Raw genomic sequence first — 15,520 nt, 5'->3', positions numbered from 1 at the left:
CCTAGTTAAATACACACTAACCTTTCTTATGTGAATATATATAATTTATGCACATTGTTAGAGACAGAAAAAAAATAACATTTTATATGAAAGATATGGCATCATTCAAGCAAATAATGTTGTTAAGTAAATCACACCTGGACCTGAATGAAGTTCATATTTGACGTCATTTGCTGTGCATAACTGCATATATAGAATAAAGAGGATATTGATATTTTCGTAATGTTAATTTCCCATAGGCCTCTGGGAGTTATTCTTACTGTTAATGCAAGTGTACCACGTATCTAAGAATTTTGTACTGTTACATAGGTAACAATACTTTTTAACAGTATAAAATCTGGTCACGTGGTCTATTTTCTAAATAAAATGAAATAAAATGGCCGCCATTTTTTCTTGATTTATTCTTATTTTCGACGTTCACCACGATAGGACATCACCAGAGTAACTATGACACCCATAAAATTTTGTTGTTTGCACACTGTAGTAAAAAATATAAAATAATCTTTAAAGTATAAAATATCTTTTTGTTGAATAGTCAAAAAGTAAACATCCGTTTTCAACGGAAGTAATTGCAATGTAAATAATTATGTGTCAAACTGGTTGATGCAGACGATTTATGCATGCAAAAAAGGATTATTTAACAATTTGAATCAGTGAAAAGTTACAGATATGGTGGACAGACATAGGATATCATCGTTATTTTGTCAAAAACCATGCGTTGAATATTCTAGATACAGAAGGATCAGATTTCACAGATCATAACCGTATAAATGGGTTAGTGTTTTGTTTTCTAAATAAAAGACAGCTTATTGCATGTTTATGACTAGTAGATGTCATCACTTGCTTAAAGAATAAAAGAAAAAGAAAACTTCTCAAGTAGGCCTAAAGTACACTTAAAACAAAATGACAGTTTAGTTATTATTACTCTTGATTTATTTTTGTTACAGTTAGATTTAGTTGACAATTTCAGATCCTCACAGTATTTGTTTGTGGTAATGAAATAAATAACACATGGGTTTGTGAGTAACAGTAAAAATATCATCCCTCGTAAAAAAAACTGTTACCAACAGTATTTTCCTCGGGATGATATTTTTACTTTTACCCACAAACTCATGTGCTATTTATATACAATTGTGTTGCATCATGTAAGTAGAGTTAATAAAGTACTGTTCTGTTCTGTTTTGTCATAAAATTATATATTTTAATGATAACGTTTTTGCCTTTATACAACTAGCATTGAAATCAGATAATATATCTGATCACATTATCAAACGATACTTCGTAAGTCTTCACATTTTTGCCAAGTCCGATAGTTTGGGCTGTTCCGGGTGATACGGCTAGCCAGAAATAATATAGTTATACTTGTTCAAACGAAGTAGCCGGAGATGGAGTGTATCAATAATATAAAAATACATTATAAGATAAACAAATGGTCTTTTGCACAGGTTTTACAGTAATATCTCAGGCTATCCTATTTAGGCGGAATCGAATTCAAGCTAGCCGGAACAACCAGAACAACCGGACTAAGCAAAAAAAGTTCCGGCTGTCCGGTTATCTTCACGAACTTATTAAATCCAAAGAAAATAAACAGACTAAATTGACCGGTTTTCTTTTCACATGTTTAGTTTTGACTAAATGTATTTAAAACTAAAATATTACGAAATGAACAAAGAATTGCAATCGCACTTTCAATTCATGCATCTTACAAAAAAAAATCGCACACGACATGTAATCAGGAATCATTTTACTTTTAGATAATATCTAGTACATTTGTCTCATATTTGATTTTATCACACACCCGTGCCGATTTTGCGACTCCGTAAATGTGGTATTGCACGACCGTGCACAACAGTGCATATATTTTAACGCGACACAAACATAGTGTAAAGACGCGCTTAATGTTAGCGTTATACTATAGGCGCGTCAATGAATAATGACGCTTCTTTCACTTTAAGCAGTCTTTATTTTTGGTATGTGACAAATAGAATATTAAATTCGTGTAAGTTCATTACTGGATTTATTGAACTCGTTGAATAAAATAATATCATGCTCGCCACAGGCTCGCATAATATAAATTTATTCAACTCGTTCAATAAATTCAGTATTGAACATACACTCATTCAATATCCTCTATTTCTTGAAGTGATAGTTTTTTGCAAGTTCAGCTCACTTGTCTATATATTTTCATAAGATTGATTTTTAGATATCAATTTTCCACCGCTGCTCGAAGCTAAATACAAAGCATCAGAGAGCAACTACAACATACTATTCCGTATTTATTTAATTTTAGGCCACGTGAGTCATAAATCGTTCACGTCGCACAATGACGTAATGTCACTCTGATAATATTTGTATGTATTATAATACTGCACGTTTGTAACGTCGCTTTTCATTGGATAATCTTGACGTTTACATTAATAATTATAAAGATCGTTGACAGATTATATGGCCCTATATAAACGGTTATTAGTAAATATAACCCGAGCCGTTAGGTGAGGGTTATATTACAAACAGCCGTTGATATACGGCCATATAACCTGTCAATGATCTTTATAACGAATTTGTAATACAGCAAGCATCACTTTTAGAGAAAAAAAGTAATATTTCTTCATGAATCGACAGCAGCCGTGTATATAAAACTTTATAATACTGCACGTTTGTAACGTCGCTTTTCATTGGATAATCGTGACGTTTATATAGTTTTATATACACGGCTATTGTCGATTCATGAAGAAATCTTAATTTTTTCTCTAAGAAATAATGCTTGCTGTATTATAAATTCGTTATAAAGATTGTTGACAGGTTATATGGCCGTATATAAATGGCTATTTCCAATATAACCCTCGCCTAGCGGCTCGGGTTATATTTACAAATAGCCGTTTATATAGGGCCATATAACCTGTCAACGATCTTTATAACTAATAATATAAACGTCACGATTATCCAATGAAAAATTACGTTACAAACGTGCAGTATTATTAAGTTTTTTATAATACTGCACGTTTGTAACGTCGCTTTTCATTGGATAATCGTGATGTTTATATAGTTTTATATACACGGCTGCTGTCTATTATTTATAAAGAAATCTCGCTTTATTCCTCTAAAATTGCTGCTTGCTGTATTATAAATTCGTTATAAATATTTCTGACAGGTTATATGGTCGTATATAAACGGTGGTTAGCAATATAACCCTCGCCTAGCGGCTCGGGTTATATTTACAAACAACCGTTTATATAGGGCCATATAACCTGTCAAAAATATTTATAACTAATCATATACACGGCTGCTGTCGATTTATAAAAAAATATCGCTATATTCCTCTATAAATGATGCTTGCTGTATTATAAATTTTTTATTATAGCCTAGCGACTCGGGTTATATTTACAAACAAACGTTTATATAGGACCATATAACCTGTCAAAAATCTTTATTACTAATATAATAAATGCTGCTGAAGAAGGCCAAAAGGCCGAAAGCTACGACAAATTCAAATTAGCGTTTTAAAGTGCATAAGGGTATATATACTAGTACAGAAAAGTAAAAAAGAAGGAAAGAAAATGAAGTGGGAAATTATTTATTATATTCAACATAACTCTTCCGGAATTTAAATCAATCACTAAATTGACGTGCGTTATGATTTCCTCATAAGTAAAATTTCTATTCGATTGGCAAACATAATTTACAAACCGTAAAGACTTAGTATGTACTGAAATCATTCCTAAAATAAATATACATAATTAAGTTAAAATATTGACATAATATTTTCGAGCATTTTGATTTCAAAAGACATAATCACATAAATATCATATAAATATCATTTTGAACAATAACTCTATAAAAAATTTCAACTATTACAGTGAAACGTGTAAAAGTTCAAACTAAATGTATACTTTTCATCATGATGTAACTTAACACTAGTCAACCTTAAAGATTTTTATTCGATCCTTTGAACAAAAGCGCCCTGTTTCAGAATAAGACACATAAAGTCTTCTCGATTTCTTACAGTATGCCACTGCTTCCGGGTACCATTTACCAAGTTTCCCAATGATCGTTATCTTACACTGCTTACAGCTGTCTGATACTCTCCGCAAATTGTCGTCAATATCTTTAGCCAAACAAACAAGAAATGTGCCATCATTTAACTCACAAATACCTAAAGCTGATCCTCTCTGTGCTGGTTGATAGGTATTTAAAACGTTTCCCTGCCAGTCTAGTTGTTTAACAGCCTTCACAAGATAACCACTGTCACTAGCATAGATAGACGTTCCAGCTGTATTAACCGTGACATACCAGGGTATGCAGAACAGACTATCATCTTCACTAAAACTTTGCAATAATTTACCTTGTAGGTCAAGAACTAAAACTTTCCCTGGATTATAATTACATGACACAACAAGCTTATCTTGGCTGTAAGCAATTCCATAACATTTCTCGTTGATTTATTTTCGAAGAAACATTTGATTTCAGCGACAAAAAATGAAATTTCCCTGTTGGGGTAAAAACGGAAACTTATCATCCGTTATAGCTGCAACAAAAACGTCAGTTTTTTTTTATCTCGAACAACTTTTTTTCAAACTGTAAATTTTTAACATTTTTTAGTCCTGAAAAAAACTATTTTTCGAGTTTAATAATCTTCCCGGGTTTTTTCACTTTTTTGTGGTTTCCCGAAAGAATTCAAACTATACTTCAACAACCTCAAGATTAGCGTTTACCCTCAGACGGTTTTGAGTGGTTTTTATCACGGGGAACATTTTACCCGGGATTTTTTTTGTAAAAGTTCCCCCCATTGCTTGTTTACTAAAAGACAAAAACTGTTTTGACAAATAAAGTCGGGGAAAACATCTGCCCACTAATTTTTTGCTTACCCTTCCCCTTTTTCAACTCGTTTCTTTGTTTTCTTTCATTTCAAACAAACAGCTTATCAAGGGCATTTTCTTGGTATCAAAGTTATCCAATGCGTTTTCGTTTTTCAAGTCAGTTTATCTGTGATTTCATGTTACACCTGTTAATAAATCATTTAGATTCGTTTGTTGTTTAAGAAGTATGTTGTCAGCTTTCTTTAACAGCATGTTTCTCCATTTTCTTCTAGACGTGTATTTATTTCTTTCTGAATTGATGAATCCGCTTTAACTACGTCATCGTGGTTTTTAGAAAATAGCTTTCATCTCATCTTTTAATTCTCTTATCTGTGAGTTATAATTATCCTCCAGTGCTTTCATTTCTGCCATTATTTCATTAAGCTCTTCACTGTCTAGAATATGCTCCGAGAGTTTTGGGTATGTAGTTACAGTACATAACCTGTGTTTCAGCGTTACACAAACACTGCAAAGCAAACGATGTCATGATCTTTGCAGTAGAATTTCAGTTTTTCGTCTCCCATGATCATCACAACTATCAAATTTCGTCTTTTACGATTGGAACGCTTGGTGTAGTTGGCATAGAGTCTTGATCTTGTAGAATATGATGACGTGATTGGAGTTTGTTTCTTGTGGTGCTTGTAACAAGTGTCACAAAGATGTTCTTTGCAGGTTGAACAATAACCCCTTGCTGGTACCCGGGCACCATCTCTATCAACACGGGATACAGAACAAAAGAAAGTCCTCAGCAGAGCCCCGTGAAACAGAAAATGTCTTTTTTTGTTTTTGTTTACCAGGAACTTCCATTGTTGTTTCGTTCTGAAATTTATTTATTAATGACAGTTCAAAATAATATGAATGTAAAGCACCATAATGGATGCAAGCGTCAACTTTTAACAACAAAGAAACAAATTATACAAAATACAATGATCTTATTTCTTATTTTAAGATTAATAGGTCTTTATTTATTGCCCTGAGTTGTCAAGTAGTATGTCAATTCCATACCATTTTTAATCCAATCAATAAATATAAACCTAATAACACATACATGGATTTACAATTGATTCGTATTTCTTAATTTCAAGCTTTAAAAATAACAATAAACGCGAAGATTTTTTTTTTAAATTATCTACATTTTCATGGTTAAAAAAAATCAGTCATCGTAATGCATGAAAAGTGTTATTGATACCACTTATGGGTTTTTGGGGGGCTTTTTTGTTGTTGTTTTTTAAGAATTATACCGGGCCTATGAAATGCGTAATAAGGTAATTAACCGAAAAAAGGAAGAAAAAAAGAAACGTGACAATACATTGTGTCCGTAATCATAATCAAAACTTTTATTAAATTTGTATTTCATTGTAATATTGCTTAGTAAAAATGATCACTGCGGAACAAAAAACACATTCTTCACACAATTTTATTACATACTTATAAATGAAGTATTGAGAAATACAATGTATATATGAAATAAAATGCGTATTTTCATATTTTTTTCTTTGTCCGTATTTCACTGTAAAAATTATTTTTCACTGAGTGAAACATATTTTTCCATATTTTGCACTGAAAACTTGCGACTACTTTCTTCTTAATTTCGACTAATACACAAAAATAAAGGAGAAGTCTTAAGAATTGTAAGGTCAAAAAAGAGAACAAATATATAATAAACAGAAAATTCAAGTTCTTTTCTATACATAAAGAAGTTATTCATGTTTTTTTTTTTCAAATAAATACAGGATTAATTTTTAAATGAGTGTTATGAAAATAAATATTCCAAGAGTGGTGGTAGCCACGAGTGATATGATGTATGATAATTTACATACCACAAGGTGAAAATAAATCCTGTATTTATAGAAAAAAAACTTAAATTTTCTGCTTATTACATACATTTTTCTCTTCTTATTTTGACATTACAATTTGAAAGACTTTCCCTTGAATTTTGTTTAGAAACATAGTAGTTCGGCCAAGACCCCAGTGAAAATACGGAAAATATGGTTTCACTGCAGTGAAAAATAAATTTTTACAGTGAAAATACGGAAAATGCAAAAATGCATTTTTTATTTCACCATTTTTTTCTCAATATTTCTTTTAAAAGTACCTAATTAACAGGATTTATTTTCATCTTGTGATATTAAAATTGCCATATTTCACATGGGGTTACCGCCACTCGTGAAATATATTTTTATACCACGATGAAAATTGATGTTGTATTTATAGAAAACATCTTGAAGTATCCTCTATTATAAAAATTTTCAAAAGGTTTTTTATTAAAATTTGAATAAATTTGAATGGGGGGATATTGTTTAAAATTTTCGTTTTTATTTAAATTTTTAAAAACCCCGCAAAAACATTTACATTTTATAAAGTAGGGGTGGGAAATTATTATTTAAAAATCATGTAAAAGCGGAACGAAGAAAATGTAAAAACTCAACCCAAAGACCATATTTGGGCATTTTTTTATTTAGAAATATTTAAAATTTCCCAAAATTAAAAAAAATTTTTAAAACAAACCTTTGGGAACAGAAAAGGGGGCCAAAAAAAATTTGGGGCCCTTTTTTCCCTAAAAAAACCTTTGGGGTCGGGGGCCAAAAAAATGGGGGCAGGTAGGGACCCCGGGAAAACAAAAAAATTCTTTAGGCCTAAAAAACCGCAAACCCCAATAGTAAGTTTTAAAAACAAAAGGGAAATAGGGGGTTATTTTGGTCTAACCTACGCATGTAAACAATATTTATATAATACTAAGAGTTGTTGACCAAGTTTAATCCAATATATCGAGTAAACGTCCATCTCAAATCAAATCAAATCAAATCAAAATTTATTTATTGTCGGTATATATATAACATTTTACAAAACATAAGCTATGTATAGCTTTTGACCGACATACATGCATAATGATATAAACATAAAACTCATAAAAGAAGCACATTAAGATATTAAACTTTGAAAGACAAATGGTAAAAGATAAGTTAAATTACTATAATATGGGATGTAGACATTAAATGTTATAATTTAAAATAAAATAATAATAATTAATAAATAGTAATGATATGCTAAGGATATGCTTAAAAGTTCTATACTGTATCATAAGTGAATAAAAAGATATATATCTAGATAAAATGCGGAATATATTAGCACATACATAAAATAAGATTACATTAAAAGTGGGTGGATACTGCTGATCTTGACCCAGGCCTAGCCTGGACTGCTATAAAAGAAAGGAAATACGATATTGAAAATGAAAAGGATCACAAAACTGTTACCACTAATTAGGTTTTATAAATAAAAATCCCCAATACAAAATTTGTAAGAAGTGATCAGCAGCCTCCTCAATAAGCAAACTTCGCAAAAAGCTGACAATAAGCAAACAAAAATTCAAGCATACTGGAAAAATAATACATGTACATAATCATTTATGTTGAGAATATTAACAAAATTTAAGCCAAATGTGAAATAAACAGATACATGTAAGTAAGCAGCAAAACAAAAGAAAGCAGGCAAGAAACAAAACTGAAGATGGAGCTAAACTATAATGCAGGTTTATTGACAGAAAGTACATGAGCAACTCTCTCCATTCCATGCACCAATTAGACTTTTAAATTGGTCATAATTCACTTCCATTCTGAGGTGTTGAGGAAGTGAATTCCATAGTTTAGGTGCATAGGAACGAAAAGAGTTGCTGCCATAACTGGTGGTTCTTACCTGAGGGATAATGGCTACATTTTTATACCTAAAATTAAAAGAATGAGATTTTATATTAACAAGATCATGTAAGTATGTTGGTCCTTGTTTATGAATAATTTTATGAATTTCGAGGGCTATAGTTCTGATTCGTCTTAGTTTTAAATTTGGTAGTTTAGATTTTATTAAAAGTGAGTCATAGTCTGATTGATAGTCATCATAAATGAATCTTAATGCTCTTTCTTGAATTTTCTCTAGTTTTTTTGTGTACTTTTCTCCACAGAAGTGCCAGGTGACAGGGCAGTAATTAAAGTTTGATAGTATAAAAGAGTAATATATGTTCAATTTCCCCAATTTACATAAATTTTTACCTATTCTCTTTAGCACGTTTAGTTGTTTTGAGGCTTTTTTACAGATATCAGAAATATGATTATCAAATTTGAGTTTAAAATCAAAAGTTACCCCTAGAAGTTTAACAGATTCATCACATTGGATTGTACTATCATTTAAATTGAAACTAATATTTTGATCCCTAGTTTTTTTACCAATAGCAATAGCCTGGAATTTGTCGGGGTTTGCTTTCATATGATTGTCCGAAAACCATTGTATTAATGACTGACTATCTGACTCTAAAGATTCAACAACATTGTCAATGTTTGTGTCACTGCATGATAAAGTGTTGTCATCTGCATAATTATAAAGATCACATTTGTGTACAAAATCAAAAATGTCATTTAAAAATATGTTAAATAATACTGGGCCTAGAATAGAACCTTGAGGAACCCCTTTATAAATATCTTTGAAAGAACTTAAATTTGATCCAAGTTTGACGCATTGTTTCCTATTTGTTAAATAATTAGTTAATAAATCTAGGGCATGGTCGGAGACCCCATAACATCTAAGTTTCATGAGAAGGAGGTCATGGGGTAGGCAGTCAAAGGCTTTTGACAAATCCATTAAAATAGCTGCTATGTATTTGTTTTCATCCAGTGATCTTTTCCAGTCTTCAGTAATTTTAAGTAGAGTGCCTTGACAGCCGTAACCTGGTCTAAAAGCAGATAAGTAAGTATTAAAATGGTCATTGAAAAAGTCAGTTAGTTGGGTATTAATAGACCTTTCGAAGATTTTAGATAAGATTGGAAGGATACTAACAGGTCTGTAATTACCTTTATCTAGAGTACTATTTTTCTTATGGACCGGAACTACCTGAGCTATTTTAAGACTATCAGGAAAGATGGATGACTGGAAACTCAGATTAACCATATTAGTAATATGTTCCACGACTGAAGGTTTAGAAAATTTTAAAAGTTTAGCAGATATGCCATCTTGACCGGTTGCTTTTTTAGATGATAATTTATCAATCTGTTTACTAATGAAGGAATTATTTACAGGTTGAAAATTGAGTTGTTTATCAGATTTAAGATTATTTCTTATAGAATTAAGGCTAGGGTGATTGTTGTTGATTGGTATTGAGTCTGCACCAATGTCCTTAGCAACATGTACATAAAATTCATTAAAAATATCACACACCTGGGACTGATCACTTACTAGAATATCATTTTCACATAAAATCATGTCCTTTTTTACAATAGTACCTTTATTTGTTAAAAATGGTTTAACAGTAGGCCAAAATGATTTATTTTTACATCCTCCTACACATCTCTCTAAAAATATTTATTTATTGATTTTCTTTTAATACTTGTGACAAGATTTCTTTGTTTACGGTATTTTTCCCAGTTCTTTGATGTTTTGTATTTATTATATGTATTTTGTAACATGCGTTTCTTATAAATAGCTTGTTTTAATGTTTTATTCATATATGGTACTGTCTGGTCCATTGAACGTTTACGTTTTAAAGGGGCGTGTTTGTCTGTGACTTCCATAAAAGTTTTGCTAAAATTTGTGTATGCCTCGTTTACATTTACAGTGTTCTGGTTTAAGTTTGATAAATTAGTCTGTAAATCCTCATTAAATTTTTCAATGTCAAAATTTTTAAAAGATCTATAATTAATCCAGTTTGGTTTTTTACTTTTAGTTTCATCTTTTAGCTGAAATGCAATCAGATTGTGTACATCACTCAGTCCGCAATTAAAATTACATATTTTCCCAAAAGAAGAATTGCTATTAGTTAAAATCACATCCAGCAGTGATGGTATACCATTTTTAGTGAAGCAGGTAGCCTTCTTAATTAGACTCGATAAGTTAAAAACATCAATAATATCGTTTAAAGGAGCACATTTGGTTGGATCAAGTAAATCAAAATTTAAATCACCTAGTAAGACATATTCATCATACTTAGAACTACATTTATCTAGAGTTGTCATGCAGTTTTGTTCGAAAGTTTCATTTGACATAGATGGAGGTTTATATGCACCCATTAAAAGCCATTTCTTTTTATTTAAGATTACCTCTATGAATATAGATTCTATATCTGTAAATTCGAGATTTGATTTTCTATCTCCAGCTATATCTGACCTTAAGTACACTGCAATCCCACCACCTTTGTCATTTCTGTCTGCTCGCCATAAGTGATATCCGTTAACCTGCCATTGTGCATCCGGGAAAGAACCATCTAGTTTTGTTTCTGCAATAAATAGAATATCAACAATATTTTTAATAAGAATTTCTTTTAAAAAGTCGAATTTGTTCCTTAAACTATTAATATTTATATATGCACATGTGAATTTATTTGGACTTTCTTTTTTAATATTTATAAGTTCATCAAAAATAGCTGGAATGTCATTGTCTTCACAATCCGATTGAATTGAAGAGTCTAAGCTGATGTTCGGTTCGAAATATGAGTCACTAAAATGAAACGTGTTACAGTTTCTGCACAACCAGGGTTCGTCGTCGTTACTTAGTTTGACGTATTCACTTGCTGAGATAGCAGCACATTTGATGTGCCACCATAAGTAGCATGCCTCGCAGTACACTGCACGGTGGTTTGAAGCTACAGGCCTGTAGCAGCCTCCACAGGGAAATTTAATGGGCCCTGGGTTAAGGGCAATGTCTCCAGAAAGCTGAATTATCAATATTTTTACACAAAAACGAAAGTCAATTGGTATTGCTAGATTTCTCCTTGTATACTGGGTGTGGTAGAATAGTTGATGTAGGGCATTTGTTTGAAATCCCTGAAAAGTCCAGTTACATTTGAGTTGTTCAGCTCCAGTACAGGAATAATCTAATTTTCTTTGGTTAATAGCGAATTGATTTTCAAATCTGGAGCTAGTAGCATGATCTGAGTTAAAGAAATACCTTGTCGTCTGTGATATGTGGCTTACATCTGTTAAAATCACACATAAAATAAATAGTTTTATAGAGTTTGTCGGTGTTGCCATATTGTTAACAAAAGTCAGTGTATCTTAAATGCTTTGTCATCTATCCGATAATAAGCTTCTCGCTAACACAGTCTATCAGCTGATTGAAATTTATTAAAGCGTCTGGATGACACTGATTCCAGTTAAAAATACAAGTAAAAGCTTAAAAATTATGAATTCTTCTGGTAAAACCATATAAAAGTGATTCAAATATGTTTATATCCTCCCGTAGAAATTTTCAAGCTATTTGAAGGCGTTCTTCTTTGTTAATTTATGAATTTGTTTGACCGCTTTTTGACAGATCTTTTCGTCAAGGGAGGTAAGATAGTGACCATCTAAAGTAAAGAGTTCATTATCCTATACTTATTATCGTGGTTGTAGAAACCGAAAGTACAAAATCATGAAAATTTATTTGACATTAATTCGTATAGGATTATAATTCTACTTTTGTAGGCATTTTTAAATTGAATGATTGTCAGACATATTTTCAATCATAATTGTAGAAAATTTCTTGAACAAATATTCATAAGGTTGTATGTTACTTGTATTTTCCTTTGTTTTGTACATGTACATGTATATTGTAAAATCAGATGAATAATATATTAGATTAAGATATGCATATTTTCTTTTTTTCTACAAAATACAATAAGCACAAGATGTGAGATGTACAAATAAAGTTAAATGTTTTGTTAGATAAAAGGATTCTAATTTTTCAAGTATCAACATGTTGATTCGACCTCGTTTTTATTTTTCAATAATATCAATATACATTAGCTTTCTGTGTAAGTTTCATATTAGACTATTTATAAATACATTATTACTTTTGAAAATTTTCTAATGAAAAATCCATTGATACAAGATATAAATACCTCAAAAATGTATTTTCCTTTATTTAAATCGGGATAACTTCTACACAAACGCCCTTCATCGCCATTTTGTCGGAACGCGGAAGTTTTATTGTAATCCAATCAAAATTTAAACCGTCTACATGTTTCAAATGTGCAAATGATATGATTCGAACACTATATCTGTCGTACCATTATGATATAGGTTGTGCAGGGTTTTTTTATATTACAATTTTCTTTTCTTTTTTATTATGTATAATCGTATACTCGTAATCGTGAAATAGTTTCATTTTCAAATATGCGATGTTTTGCACAGCTGAAAGTTAAAGTAAAAATGTTAAGCAAAATATTTTTAACAGTAATCAAACATATTTTAATAATATTTTTATTCTATATCCAAGTGCCTCATTTTCAATAATTTTGGCAAATTTGTATATATCTATTTTCTTCCATTGCTTATTATTCAGTAGGCTTTAACTCTGTTGAATACGAACATGTTTAAAACTTAAAGGCCCATTATGCCTTAGAAATGCTTTAGTTTGTTTTTAAATGTTGGTATACTTTTACAGTATCCAAAAATTTACTCATTTGTCAATGGGATGTACCATCTTTTTCATCAGTTGCTTTTTGGCAATAAGTACAATTAAATTGAAATTAGTATTTTGTATGGAAGTCAATATACCACGTTGTTTACATTTTGCTACTTTTATGAAAAATTATTTCACATTTACCATTACTTTCTTTAAGTGTCAAGCATCAAACTTTCTCTAAAACCAATATTTAAATATTATAAATTTCATGTTTGTCCTTTCTTTATAAGTAAAAAAATATTTCTTTCTGAGGCATAATGTGCCTTTAAATCCAATTAGTTGAAAAATATCTTTAAAATTTAAATTTCTTTTAAATAAAAGTGTCATTCTTGGATTCGAACAAGCGTATGTACAGTCATGAAACGAGCGTACGCTATTACGCTGTGATATTAGTGAGTAATGTTAAACGTTTAGGCAATAACCCAAAAAGTATGTATTATATAAGAATTTGACACCCTCTTTATGTCAATATTGGTGGAAATAGACAATGAAAGGAACAGTAGATTCAAGCAAAATACCTCGAGAAAAATATAAATGCATTCTAAATTAAGTTGAAAATAAAGATTTGCTATTGTCAATCATTTGATCACGCTGTTGTAATATATTGTTTAATTTACGGATGACAGATACGTTATTTTTTTATTTATTTGTGATGTGTAAATGATATATGTTATTGAAATGATTTATTCATATAGATTTTATTTGTTATTGTAAAGGCGTCTTGGGGAGGGGGCTATTAGTTACTGACTTGGCTATTGAGCCATTGATAGTCATCAGCTAAAAAGATAAGTTGAATGGAAAAAAGATACTGTTTCATTTTAGTTTTAGTGCAATTATATATAATTTATCGTTCGAATGCTTTGAAATTATACTATCGCACATTTGAACTCGATTCGCTGTCTACAACAGTGTGCTCAAACTTGATATCTATTTTTAATAGACCTAAACATGATACGCGATTTATCATGATTAAATGTGTTGTACGTTAGACAAATCAGCGTTATCTTTAATTAAAGGGATAAAATATGTTATAATATTCCTAAACAAGATTTGGATGATATTCTACCAATACATGTGCAATGCTTTTATATTGTCAAATTTATTTGTAATAGATCTACATTTAATTGATTTGGACTATTTCAATTCTATTGAAATATATAAGAAGTCGGTCCCTTACTGTAATCAAGATTCTTGTTTTTTTTTGTTGTTTTTTTTTGTTGTTGTTTTTTCAAAAAGCAGCATGTTTACGCAGCGATCTATAATTTTCGTTAGTTTATTTCATTTTTAAAAATGATAAATTGTACATAATATCATAAAGATATCATATCATTGTTAAAAATCAGTTTATGATAAGCAATTTCAAATTGTAATAGATAAATACCTTAATCAATAGTAGGATACTACGTCATCGCGCACCTGCCGAATGCTCCCACTTGGACCATTTTTTCGCCGACTCGAAGGTAAAATACAATTTTATTATAAGAAAACGTAAGAGTATTAAAAAATCATGTAACGCACCAAAGAATGGCTATAGTACTTGAGATAATTGTAGAAAAAGTTTATAGAAATATTGCCTGGTTTAGGCCTGAAAACGGGATAAGTGTTTTTCTCTGAATGCTCCCACTCGGACTTTTCCCGAAACATATATGAAATAAGGTTGAAAACCTTCTTGAAAATTATTTTTAATGTACCGGAATATAAACCGAGTCATGTTTACACATTTTTCCAGATTAGTTTCAAATATTTCTATTTAAAAGTCAGTTTTTTAAAGTTGTTTTTATAAAAATGGAAAATGCTCCCACTCGGACTTGATTTCAGAGATGCTCCCACTCGGACCCAAATATATACATTTTGAAAGCACATTGCTGTGTTAAGTTTTTATGGATTATTCTAACAATTTTTACACCATTTTGTCAATAACTAGTCTACTGTGCTTGACAACATTAACTTTTCCTTCTTTTTACAGAGATCACTTCTTTGATTATGAAGAATTACGTCGTTGGGCAGGAACATGGCAAAGTTTCAACTGACAGGATCACTATACAAAAAGGTGAACTTGGCTTGTGTTGGATCAGAAGGGATGATTCAAAATTATTGCCAACAACAAAGCTAGGACTATAAGACTTTAAATGGACAGTTTGGATCTCAAGAATAAAGTTTTGTTTAGATGTTAAAAAAATGGTGGTGTTTTTTTAAGAAGTCATTATACATCGTTAAGTACCATACTGGATTAAGAT

At 30.6% G+C, this 15,520-nt stretch overlaps 1 protein-coding gene across 1 annotated transcript; it reads right to left on the bottom strand.

Moving 5' to 3' along the window:
* Positions 1–8,552: 8,552 nt before the first annotated feature.
* LOC132735993 (uncharacterized) lies at positions 8,553–11,869 on the bottom strand. The gene is made up of 2 exons (XM_060723036.1): positions 10,940–11,869; positions 8,553–8,580 (listed from the first exon to the last, which is right to left on the bottom strand). The coding sequence occupies exons 1-2, from the start codon at positions 11,867–11,869 to the stop codon at positions 8,575–8,577; spliced, it is 936 nt and encodes a 311-aa protein (XP_060579019.1). The 3' UTR covers positions 8,553–8,574.
* Positions 11,870–15,520: the final 3,651 nt, after the last annotated feature.

Source organism: Ruditapes philippinarum, unplaced genomic scaffold (genome assembly GCF_026571515.1).
Source record: "Ruditapes philippinarum isolate M1 unplaced genomic scaffold, ASM2657151v2 ctg9413_1_1_1_1, whole genome shotgun sequence".
Classification (NCBI taxonomy): Eukaryota; Metazoa; Mollusca; class Bivalvia; order Venerida; family Veneridae; genus Ruditapes; species Ruditapes philippinarum.
The sequence above is the reverse complement of the archived record's forward strand: the minus strand, read 5'-3'. Positions and strand labels throughout refer to the sequence as shown.

Coding starts and splice junctions, on each gene's coding strand:
- LOC132735993 (XM_060723036.1), bottom strand. CDS start 11,869: ATGGCAACACCGACAAACTCTATAAAACTATTTATTTTATGTGTGATT.